General features: G+C 42.4%; 1 protein-coding gene across 16 annotated transcripts in view; it reads left to right on the plus strand.

The window, feature by feature from the left end:
• LOC117607698 (protein turtle) overlaps positions 1–12,889 on the plus strand; it is a 128,374-nt gene that overhangs the window by 114,938 nt on the left and 547 nt on the right. For 10 of the 16 annotated variants that reach the window (XM_076688873.1, XM_034331681.2, XM_034331692.2 and 7 more), the window contains 5 exons: positions 774–854; positions 1,732–1,917; positions 2,034–2,261; positions 2,640–2,733; positions 9,955–12,889. The exon at positions 9,955–12,889 is cut by the window's right edge and continues 547 nt beyond it. In XM_076688873.1, the coding sequence (XP_076544988.1) occupies positions 774–854; positions 1,732–1,917; positions 2,034–2,261; positions 2,640–2,733; positions 9,955–11,164 (1,799 nt within the window). In that variant the 3' untranslated portion in view covers positions 11,165–12,889. Of the gene's footprint in view, positions 1–773; positions 855–1,731; positions 1,918–2,033; positions 2,262–2,639; positions 2,734–5,993; positions 6,248–9,954 lie in introns of all 16 variants that reach the window. The other 6 variants (XM_034331694.2, XM_034331696.2, XM_034331699.2 and 3 more) reach the window with 4 other exon arrangements.

The raw sequence follows: 12,889 nt of genomic DNA on the forward strand, positions 1-12,889 counted from the left end.
GATTTTTCCTCACCGAGCTTGTACAGATTTTTACCGTTACCCGTTTCAAATAAGAGAAGAGAACGATCCTTTTTCATTCCATCTACATACACGTCCACACGATTCTTTAGAATTTCGAATCACCTCGAGACTTGTTGGACTTTCTGAAATTCTTCAAACTTTCTCTTGAAAACAAAAAAAAAACATTTCAAGTGACTCGAACCGATTAGATTATTCAGCGTATCATTATTTCTTTCCTTCGTAAATCTTTATTTCATACATCTGTACTCGGTTCATAATCCCGTGGGATCGTGAAACGTGTCCCGACCCGGTCAGTTTTCCACCACCACCATTTCCATATTACCTAATAACGACAGGATCAGGAGTTGTCAGGATCAGGAGTTGCCGTCGCTAATAATCCACGGACGAATGTGATATCGCGACTGAACTTTTACCTATCCATCTGTTTCGTTTAAAAACGTCCATCTCTGTCGAGCTTCCTTCAATCTCCATCTTTCTTTTTATTTCTCATTCACGTTCGTTCGTCGCTGTCTACGCATCGGCGGTCTCGAAACTCGTTAACCCGTCTCGAGTAACGCGATTACAGTCAGCTTAACGAGAATTCCGGTGGATCGGATTCGCGAGGATCCTCTTTGGTTCTTCTGCACTCTTTCTGCGACCCATTATTACGGCACGATCCTCCGATAATAATCAACCTTTCCACCTGTATCCATTCTTTTCTGATTTTTCACCTTTGCCATTTTTTTTTTTTTGTTTCTTTTCTTTCGTTTCAGACATCTTAGATTATAATACTCTCATATTACCAACTGATTCCACCGGCAACCCAGCGTTTCCGCCAATCATGCGACCTAAAGGTATTCATTTCTTTTTTAGTTTTCTTTATCTAATATTTTTCCGTTATCACTTACGAGCTTTTTTTCTCTTAAACGTTTAAGAGAGAAAGCGTATGTGTATTTTCCTAACGCACACACGGTAGCTGTTCGTGTGGTCAGCAATTTATTCGTCGCAACGGAAATGAAGTTAACAAATACGGACATTGTAAATACCACAGAAACAATCGCAGAAATATCGGCTACCTACATAGTAACCAGCTACACTTTTCCAACGTGAATACCATTTATTCGCATTGTGTACATACGGCCGGCTGTTTAACGTACGCAAATAATCGCGAATATTGTCAGGTGCATTTCAACGCGGCACGAGGCAGGCTTTTCTCTCTCTCTTTTTTTTTTCCTGATTGTTGCGTTATTTTTTGTCGTTTGTTTTTTGCTTTCCCGGTATCTGACAGTTTTTGCAATTAACGAAACGAAACGAAACGAAACGAAACGAAACGAAACGAAACGAAACGAAACGACGACGGCAAATAAATCTTGACGAACTGTAGCGAGCCGACACACGGTCGTAGACCGACGAAATTGACGCGAGTCTTCTCGCGTGAGCTCATCTTCTTTCGTCACTGCTTGTGTGCATAATGTTACGAACCTAATTACTTCCGGACCTCGTTTGCCAGCCTTATTAGCGGCCGTATTTCCAATTACCAGCGTCGTTGTTTCTCCTGTAATAATCGTAGAATTACAGAATGCCGCTGGAATGCGCCACGCGAACAAAGAGATACTGCTCTAGAAACAAATTGTGAATCTCCTCTTGAGCGAGTTGCAAATACCGTTGTATATCTACATATTCTCTTTGTTATGTTACTACAATATATTAATGCGTGATTTAAATGGTCAGGACCAAAGCCAGGTCCTCCCAGGAATCTCACGGTGACAGAAATCAGCAATGGTTTCCTGATAACCTGGCAACCCCCTCTGGAACGTAGTCACCTTATTCAATATTACACCATCAAATACAAGACGGACGGACCGTGGAAAATGCTCAACAAGGGACAAATCCGACCCGAGGAAACCAGCTATTTGGGTACGATATTATTTTCTTGATATTATTATATTAGTGATAGGTTGGATCTTAAAAATTATTTCCTTAAACGAAAATATTTCACTGTTTTCTATTTCGCGGTGGGCTGGGGAGTACAGTGAAGAATCTGGTCGGTGGTAGGACCTACTATTTCCAAGTGTTCGCCAACTCGGCGACGAATTACGGGGTCAGCGAGCAGGTGAAATTTCCGGTGCCTGCTCGAGTGAAGCACAAGGCGATCACCGCTGGTGTCGTCGGTGGTATACTCTTCTTCATCGTCGCGATCATCTTGAGCATATGCGCGGTGAAGATTTGCAATAAGAGGAAAAGACGAAAACAGGAGAAAGGTAGGATCGTGCCGCTGATGGGACACCGAGACGCCTCGATTCTTCGTTGTTTCTTCTAGTCTGGCCTGCACCTGGGCTCTTGGTCATGTTCTCTTCTTCTTCTTCTTCTTCTTCTTCTTCTTCTTTTATTTCTTTTTCTTCTTCTTCATCATCATCATCTTCTTCTTCTTCTTCTTCTTCTTCTTCTTCTTCTACTACTTCTTCTTTAAATTTCTTTATTGAAATTATATCTGCCTGAATGGAGAGTTACGTATAGGGAGCTCTGGTTAAAGAAGGTATTACGAAAAGAAGAGGACAATGACCCGGTAACGCAGGAGCTGGGCGAGCACCTGTCAACCTGAATGCTTACCCATTTAACATAATCTTGTAACATTGTAGAACTGCTTTCAGCGTATAGTATGGTGGCCTGCCGGGTCACCGACGCCAGGAACGGCGCAGGGCAGGGGCCCCAGGGAACAGTGCCTTTGAAAAAGTGAGTGTCCATCACTGGAACTTTTATCTTACTCTACACACAGGTTCAGATTTATCTAATTTAACGATTCCCTTTATGGGAATTATTCAGAGATTAATATCGATTCGAGGAAGTAGATCAAAGGGGTCGCACCTGCTTCTGCCTAATTTTCCTTCGTTCTTCGAAGATACATCAAAGATTTACATAAAAAATTAAACTTTGGAAATTCTTTTCTAATGAAAAAGTTTACCGATGCAGATGCGACCTCGAAGAGATAATATATCAATCACTTAGGTTTAGCCAGAGCTAGCAATTAAGTCCACTCCACCCCCTGTTTACGAGCATTAGGCGACCGAAGCACCGCAAGCATTTACGAAACCTCTCACGAGTAATCGATAGCGAACAAAATTATTCAAATTATGTACCAGATTACGCATATAGGATGTATATATATATATATATATGTACATGACAAGGGCATCGTTCGTTCGGTAACATTTTCAAATTAGAAATTCAATTATCTGAATCGACCCTAAAACTACTCTAAGAATATCTATCACTTATCGAACGAATGATGCCCTAATATAATATATCTTTGAGTAACCAAGAGAGAGAGAGAGACGTAGGAGAGAATCAATTTATTCTCTCCTCCCGTCGTCTCGATCCACTTTAACAAAAACAGCGGTCATTTCCCCCTGTATCTAGAAAGGGAAACCAATATAGGATAAACGAAGCAAAAAAAAAAACCAAAAATAAAAACAAGTACCAAATAGAAGGAGGAACCCTCTTTTGATCTTGCGCCGTAAACGAGAGAACGCGAGCCGCGTAGATGCGATGAAAAACCGGCAGACTAAACCGCAGCAGCAGAGGTATTTTGGACGAGGTTGGAGAACGATTCGTTTCTGTTTATCCACGCATCCAAATCGAGGGTGTGTCTGTCTTTGAGCGTGCACAAGTACGTTCTTTTTGAGCTAGAGCAGAGCTTGGGCAACTCGTAGGGGACATCGAGTTGGCCAGGTTGGGGCTAAAGCGAACAGTCGAGCGATACTTTTGCGTTCGAGCTGGTCCGAATAGTTCCTGCATCGCGGTTTTCGTACCAAATAACTAGAGGTTCACCGAGTTATCCGATTCGCGTCGAATAGTTCGAGCTCACCACTGTCGGAATTTTCTCTCTTGTTTTGGAATAATTTAATTTTCGAGAGAGAAGGTATAATTCGTAGAACATTAGTGGAATGCAACGCGGGGCTCCGATCGAGATATTCTTTTAAAAAACTTATCTATTTGTGGATCCAAAGGACATTTTTGGAAACGTGGCTGCAATTTCAGTTATTATTCTATTATTATTATTATTATTATTATTATTATTATTATTATTATTATTACTATTATTATTATTATTATTATTATTATTGTTATTATTATTTGTTTCGATATTCGATATACAATATAGTAGGAAGAATACTTAATCGAGCCTGAGAAGAAAAGTCGGGTCAGATCGAAGACGGTTCGCTCGAGCCCATTGCTCGTGTTCCGTCGCGTTAGCGTGCAGCTTCCGTTGCCGCAAACGAGCGGAAACGAAGAACAGAGAGTTTGTACATGAACGATAGAACGAGAATCGATACATTCGTGAACGAGAAAACGATCGCGCGGAAACGCACGCTCGCCGACATCATCGCATTTCCCGCAGAACCGTACGTATTTGAAAATCGGCCTCGATAACCGAGGTGTACAGCTTTGAAATCACGCCAAGCGGACTCTGCGCGTGCAGCAGAGCGGGTACTCGGCCAACTGTTATGATTTCCATCGTGGCATCCAAAAGTCCACAATACGACTGCAGTGATGCCTATTCTGGATCGTATGTCGCCTTTTGTTTCCCCGCGACGAGCCATTTCGTTTCTTTTTCCACCCCCGTTTCTTCTCCTCTCACCCATATATTTTTTTTTCTTTTTCTTTTTTACCTTTTTCCACCCTCTTTCAGTTCTTCTTCCCGTTCGTTCACCCTTACCGCTACTTCTATCGAAGGTATTGCGGATAATTCATTCATTGTCCTCTTGCCATTTTCATCGACGTCCTTTTATTTTTTTTATCAACTTTTTGCTCTCGAGTCGCCAACACATCGAATCATCCCATATTCTTTTCTTTCCGTTCCTCTTGGATTTTCTCGCGAGGGTGTCTTTCCATCGTTGAATCTGGCTCTGGATCAAATTCGAAACAAATTCGACGATTGATCGGTTTCGAAACTATAAATTCCCTGATGTATATCCGGCGTGATATAAATACCAACGTTCGCATTAATGTAATTAATGCTGGCTTGATACGCGCGTGACTCGAACGCCGTCCGCTATTCAAATAAATCTTTCCCGGGATTAAAATTAATTCGAACGTTCTACGTGATTCGACGCGATAAAGTATCGCGAAAGTACTCGGGATTGCTCTTCTAACCGTGGAACTGAATTTGCAATCTGATCAAATGTAAGTATAGAAGAAAAAAAAAAAAAACTTGATTGATTTCTGTCACCCTCGTGATAAGTCCCCTTATCGGTGAATCATTTCAGGGTTTGTCACGAAACGAATCGACAATGCACGTTTTTACCTACACGTATATCCAGAACGGGCTGGACGGTTCAGCCACTGCCAAGATTATCGCTCGCAGGCCCGGATTCGTAGTCACGTGTGCTTTCGATTATCCCCTAATTTTTGCGTAAACAGCAAAACGAGAAGAAAACGAGCAGACTACGAACACGGTCCTGATCGAACATCGATGATCGACGTTCGAGGATCGCGGTCAGAGCAAGGATCAGAAGAGAGCCAACGCGAGTTAACTCCTTGCCTTATGATTTTCTAAACAATTACATCTGTCAGAACTAATTTAATAGGTACTACTCGTTTTACCGAACTAAACTTACAATTCAATTGTATTACAACACATATTTCTTACAAATTGCATCCCGAGTTTGATTTGATATTATAGGGCAAGGGGTTAAAGAATTCTGCCGGGGATCGAGAGACTTCAGAGAGAAAGAGCTCGTAACACAATTTTTATCGAGAAGATGATATTATATATTAGAAAAGAAGATTTAACTGTAAGACATATTGTTCAACAGCTCTTTCTCTCACAATCAGTGTTTCTCGTACGAACGGCAAATACTCTATATACGCGAATAGTTTATCGCGAGAGAACGCGTGTAAGAAAGGTGAAGAATATAAGAAGAACTAGATAATTGAAAGAAAATCAAAACGTGGGCGTCTCTTGTCCTCCTCTCTCTCTGTGTTTTCTGTAGGTCGACAAATCTAAACGCGTGCGGCGAGTCAGTCTCGACGCTGACCCGTTGCAGCCCGTTGAATCCGCAACTACCACCACCACCACCACAACCTCTTCATCAACCACCACTTCCTACGCAAGTAACCACCCCCGCCACTGCCACCTCGGAGCCGGTCCACGAGCAGGCCCCCCCGAACCGTGATCGTGACCATCACGCGCTCCACCTCGATAATCGAGATTATGAGAGCGTGTTTATCATAGAGAGGCGGAACAGTAAGCCTAACCTCCGCTAGCCACATTGAAAGATAAAACCAAGTACTATCACTGCTACTACTAATACTGCTACTATTACTACTACTACTACTACTACTACTACTACTACTACTACTACTACTACTACTACTACTACTACTACTACCACTACCACTACTACTACTACTACTACTACTACTACTACCACCACCACCACCATTTTACTGCTACTACCATCGTTACTACGTTACCCGAGACCAACAACGGTTGCTCCCAAGATCATGAGAATAAGAACTCGTCGACGAATCAATATACATGTATGTGTTTGTGTGTGCGTCTGACAACACTCAATCAATATCAACGATCAATCGATCGGTCGTCGTTGATCGATCGAGCGAGATATCGTCTACTTGCTGGGACTTGATCCGTTACCACTACTACTACTACTACTGTTACTACTACTTACCTACCTACTGTACGATCCACCGTTAACCACTGCTACTACCGCTACTACTTACTATGCGAGGCCTACAGCTCTGCAATGTTACCTACTAGGACCTACTAATCTACCACTACCATCTACTATCTACTACTTAGGATGATTGTCATGACAATAGATGAGATCATCAAATACAGGCAATACAGCTAGGAGTCACACTAGTAACATCCAGTCAGTACCCTAAAATACCTTCGTTCGGCGGATTTAGGGAGTACATAGATAAGAGACGAGGCAAGATGGTAGATTTCCTTAATTTTCAACATGCGCGTTTATACATGGTGTCGAAACACAAAGGAAGATTCAGGATTTTTAAACTTGTACGTGTGTTCTTTTGTTTCTACACACTTTATAATATAGAACCATAAGCTTTACGTGTTTGTTACGTTCTTATTAGAATAGTAAGCTGATAGATATTATCGAGTGATATGATAGATTTATCATGGTAAAAATTCTATAGAAATCGAAAGAAGATACATGTTCCCGAAATATTTTGTAAATCCTGAGCTCACATTTTTGGAACATCCTGTATATCGCATCGATCGTTTATCAAAATTTTTATTGTCTACAAGAATCATTTCGTTGAAACAAAATCATTGATTCACATTCTTAATCTCGCCTCGATCGCAATCATATCGTATGCCATAGTTCAACTTTGTATTTCTTCACGTTTCATTTTGTTTGGTATTTGCCAATCTTATGACGTTTTCATCTTTCTTATCCTTTTTATTCATTCTTTCACTCGCTCCTATTCGTCAATCCACAAAACTAATTCACTATTGCAATCTTGTCGTCTCTCGTTGTGCCACTCGCTCAGTCGATAGACGATAATTAATTAAAGATCTAAATAAAATCGATGGTTCGTTACCGTTAATCAACTAAACGAACACTGAAACCATCGACTTCGTTTTGGTCTCTATTGCTCGTGTATATTCAGATTTCATGGATTTCGCGCAAGATACTTTTTCTTTCCTTTTTTTTCTTTTTTTTTATGTATCAGTAGATGCACCGAACTCTGATATAACTCTTCTTGAAAACTCAATCGGTAGTTTGCTTCATTCTTTGAAAGTATCTGGAGCCGATCCTGGCAGACTGGTGGTAATTTAATAGAAATTTAAATGACTGATAAACGGGCAAGCAAGTATTTATTATAATACAATATATAAAATGCCTCTAAAATTTGCCAGTATCGATCCTTGCTGTATATTTGTCGCCTTTAGACCTTTCTTTCTTCACCGTCACGGTATCGTTCACGAAACTGTTCGAGAAAAACGGTTACTATGCGTAAAATTCATTCGCTTTTTTCGACTTTTTCCTCTGTCTATCTTTCTTTCTCACGTAGCATGTCACGCTTCACCGAGCATGACCAACGAAATTACGATAGTCATCACAACCAGGGTACTTTCCAACGATCAAAATTATTGACAGTAATTTTCATGTGTGTTCTTTTACTGTTTTACAGTCTATCGATTTTAGACGAGCCGTAAAAAGACGCGTTCACACTCGAACACTCGGACCTAAAGCAAAAGTAAACTATTAGAGGTAAGCCGCTCTCGCTGCGGCTCTACCCCTTCCCCTTTTTCATCCCTTCAAAATAACTGCATCCGTACACGATTTTCTCATTGTTGTGCCCGTGTTTTGATCGTTTACAGGACAATCCTCGATGTACGATTTGCTCAGTCTCCTTTATAATCGATGAACGTTCTCGTTTTAATTATGCTTCACCACCCTTCTTTCCGATCGTTTCAATTTTCTGTACAGGTTGTGTCATGTCATTTGTATGGATTACAATTGCTTTATCGATTGAGGATAACAAATAAAATGGTACAAAAGCTTGTTATATCAGCCAGCATTTTCCTTCACCATTATTTTCAATCTTCGATTAAGGACAATTAAAAGCTGTGCGAATCGTATGACTCAGCCTGTATTTGCATCGTCGAACAAAGACCCCCTTTCGATCCACTAACCCGTACTTACTTTTATTGGTTTTTTTTTTCTTTTTTCGTTTTCGTTCGTTTTCGTTCGTTTTCGTTCGTTTTCGTTCGTTTTCGTATAACGTGCAGTCACGTCAGTCGATTATCGATCGTGATTTACGATTTTCTTTTTCCTTTCTTTGAAGTATATCGCGTTGAGAACGCTCGACGGAAGGGACCAAAAGTTTCCGCTTCGCGATGCCTGCCGGGAAAAGCGCGTGAGCCATGGGAACCCGTGCGTTATCTATTTGCTCCCTAAACACCACCGCCTAGAAAGTAACGTTCGGTTATTTAGCATTATATTTCTTATTATTATTATCGCCACGATATTGTTTTTTGTGAATGTAATCGTTGTGTTACAACATTCTCTCTCCCTCATCTTTCCCTGCTGCCGGACCCGAAGGAGGAGAAAAGGTGACGAGTTTCGGAGCACCTAAATCCACGATTGCTATCACTCAAAAGAAAAAAAGAAAAACAAAGAAAAGAAAAAAAAAAAATGCAACATATTGGATAAAGAGATCTTAAAAAAAGAAAAAAGAAAAAAAGAAAAAAAAAAGGAAAAAAAATTACATATATACACACACAAAAAAAGGAAAAAATTTGAAAAGAAAAAAAGAGAAAGATCCACTCACTGGCAACACACCCACCCCACCCACGATCCACCTCACGCCCGACCACTCGTGCACCGGAATGCGCATGAGCATGCCTCCCTCGCCTGCATCCATTATTCGTTATTATACGTACACGTAATTAATTCTTAATAATTATCATGTACGTTTAACTTTGTACGTCTGCCTTTTCGTTATTTTGTTCTCCTAGCCCCTCGTTTTCCTTTCTGTTCGTGTTAACGTTGCGTGTTGTTTTTTTTTTCCTTTACGTGGTTGTTGCACGTTCTTACTATACACGACAAGCGTTCAACATCGTTGGAGGAAAATAATCAACTTATACAATTTACTTAACAAACTATCTAACAATAAAACGTAAAAAACGTAAAGAAGCTATTGCCTGAAACGGTATTTTTTGAATTCCATCTATATGATAATCTTATATAGCTAATATATGAAAATTGTGAGAAGAAAGGAAGAAGATTTATTTGCAAATAAATCAAAGTACGGTGGCTTTTTAATTTAAAATTTAAAATTTAAAATTTAAAATTTAAAATTTTTCACAAAGATTTCGCTCCGACCGTGTTGACCGGGTTGTCGGTGTCGCCATTCACCACTGCGATGTTTGTAACGCGTTTTTTGTCCTGCTCACAGACCTAGAAAAAGCCGAGTACCAGGTCTGAATCTCCTGCGGGAGATCCTGAGTCCGGATACCCCGGACTCGTGCCGCGGCCGACCGCTGGGTAAGATCTCACGCGCGGCTGACGGTCGTTTCGTGGTAGCGGACTCGGTGCTCAGCTCGGCGAACAACAGCATCCTGGATGCGTCGAGCAGCGACGACGGTGGATTCCTTCCGAAGCAGCGGCTCAAGTCGTCCTGGCGAAGGCCGTTGGTCGGCACCAGCCAGCTCAGTCTTAGATCCGAGGGTAGCGGTGTGTCTATCGGAGGGCTACCTTCCATCCATCATCATCATCATCATCATCACGGGACAGTGAACTCGTTGGCCAGAATAGCGCCAGCGATCTGCACGATCTCGTCGCCCAGGTTTCTGGCTAGTTCACCGAGCGGTCAGCAGGTACCCTGGACGCCGTTGTACTTTAGCGATCTCAGCTCCGTCAGGCAGCCATCCTCCGGTGAACGTTCCTTCCCGACCCCGCCGGATTACCTGCAGCTGCGAACCGTGCACCAGCGATACAGCCAAGAACTGCCCTCCTTGAAGGCGATTCATGCCGAATCGAGAAGATTCGTGCCGGTTCAGCCGTTGGCTACCTCGTCGCCCCCTCAGCCGGCCGGCAGGCCAAGGGCCAGGCTACCTCCTAGGCACGCCAGGCACGCGAGATCTGCACCAGAGCTGGCTGCGTCTCCGGATCTGGAAACATCGCCGGAAAGCAGGTCCAGCAGTTCGGGTTTCGGGAGTAAAAACACGTCGCAACAGAACCAGAGCTCGAGGAGTGGTAGCACGGTAGCCGAGTGGAGACCACCACCTTACAGACCTCCACCGCCTCCTTTGGTCGGTCGTTGGCTCGAGCTTCAGGATCAGGCTAAAGTCGGGCACACGCACATACAGAACGCAGTGGACGCGGGCAGCGTGGACGGCCACTACGAGTTCGACCCTGTTTCCTGTACACCTACCCCGACGTCCGCCTCGACGCCGACCAGGGAGGAGAGACCACCGGTGGTGCATCAGATACACACCATCCACGTGCCGCACATTCACCAGGTGCACACGGTTCATCACCAGCCGCCGAGGTACAGCAGGGACAACATCGAGGCAAGGGTGCAAGCTATGAAGGCCGAGTTTCATCAGTTTCGGCAACGGCAAGCGAGGAGAAGACAAAGCGCGCACCTGGAGAGCGCCTGTTGACGGCACTCTTCACATTTACGATTAGACTACTTTTTAGCCTGCGTCGTTCAGTTTCAAATACCTATTATAGTTCCGATCAGCGGATAGATACGTCGAGTAAACAGCCGGCTGTGACGAAAGCTAATGCAAACGCGAACTGCATATGCACGTAGTCGCGTCGACGCTGTGATTTATAGACCAACTGTTCAAGCACAACGAGGATCATCGTACGAGAATCCAGTGTAGGCAACTTCAAGTCAATTCTATATCTGCTGGGCAACTATTATACAAACAAAGAAGGCTGTTACAATCGTCGCGTCAGCTCAGGATACATAAATTTTCGCCAACGCGACTACGTTAACGTGGTTAAATATCTTCTACGTTAAGAAGACAGATCGTCGGAGTCTGATTGTTGCCAAATTCCAAGGAAGAACGTCTTTCACGATCGTTGTTCCAAAGAATTCAGTGAATCCAGCGAATACCATCGACAGACGGTTCTGATGATTTTCACCTACACGGTAGAGAAAGATGAAATTGAGATTAACCGAGAAACAAAGATGAAATTCAGAAAAGAATGTCAAGACACGACGGTATGATATTCCAAAGAAACTGTGTAACCGTGCTTCGTATACCTTTTAAACGACACGTAAGATTAATCTTAACCGTACATTGTAAGTAATAATGCAAACACTCGATAAGAAGAACAGCAAGAAACACATAAACGTTCGTACACACATAAACACACATTGAAACGAAATCGAAAACGAAGCAAGCAACAAGAAGAGGTCAAGATGATGGAATCACCATACTATATATATATATATATATATATATTACACACACACACAAACACACACACACACACGCGCGAGAAACTTAAAAAGAAACAAAAAGAAAAAAAAAAAGGCAAAAAAGAATTAATTATTATTGACGAGCAATGGACTCGAAACGTGATATTAGGCCGAAGCTTGCCTGGAGATTGCTTAAGGACTCACTCGTACTGCACTGCCTGTTTAGGGTTTCGCTAGCGACCCAACATATTATCGGCACAATAATTTTTCTTAAGCAACGTAAACGAGATTAAGTAAGGTTCTTTGAAACGACACGCACGGCCAATGCTAGGCGTTGCGTGTACACGTGTGTACGACCCTCTTCTTCGCGAGATTCGTAAGCAACCCCCCCGCGCTCGTAAGGTTTTCCCTTTTTACACCGATTGGCATGAAACTTCGCCATTTTTGCGAACTGCCAACACGATAGACCAGAGCCCTGAAGCCCCAGGGATATGAAGTCGCGAAGCGTACACGCGTATGCAAGCATCGCTCGTGATCAACCGTGATCCGTGCATTAGTAACGAAAAATGTTACGCACGCGTACACAAGTTATACACATAAAACAAAACAAAACAAAAAAAAAAAAAAAAAAAAAAAAAAACCAAAAAAAAAAAACAAAAAAAAAGAAAACAAAACCAAAAAACAAGTCACATCGACCCGATACACGTGTAAATTTGAAAGATTTGTGTGTGTGTGTGTGTGAGGAAGAGAGATATTTTGAATGGGAGAGCGAAAGATGCGAGAATGGGAACAGAAACACGCGCATACACGCGAGAGAGGGCGTTCTTCGAGACCCATCTAATTCTTCACCAAAACGCGTTCTGTGTATAAAGAAAAATCATATTCGAGTCGAGATTCGAGGCTCGTATACGGCCCACGGAGTGTTCGAGGATACAAATCAACGGGCTAATTGTTC

Source organism: Osmia lignaria, chromosome 6, assembly GCF_051020975.1.
Source record: "Osmia lignaria lignaria isolate PbOS001 chromosome 6, iyOsmLign1, whole genome shotgun sequence".
NCBI classification, from domain to species: Eukaryota; Metazoa; Arthropoda; class Insecta; order Hymenoptera; family Megachilidae; genus Osmia; species Osmia lignaria.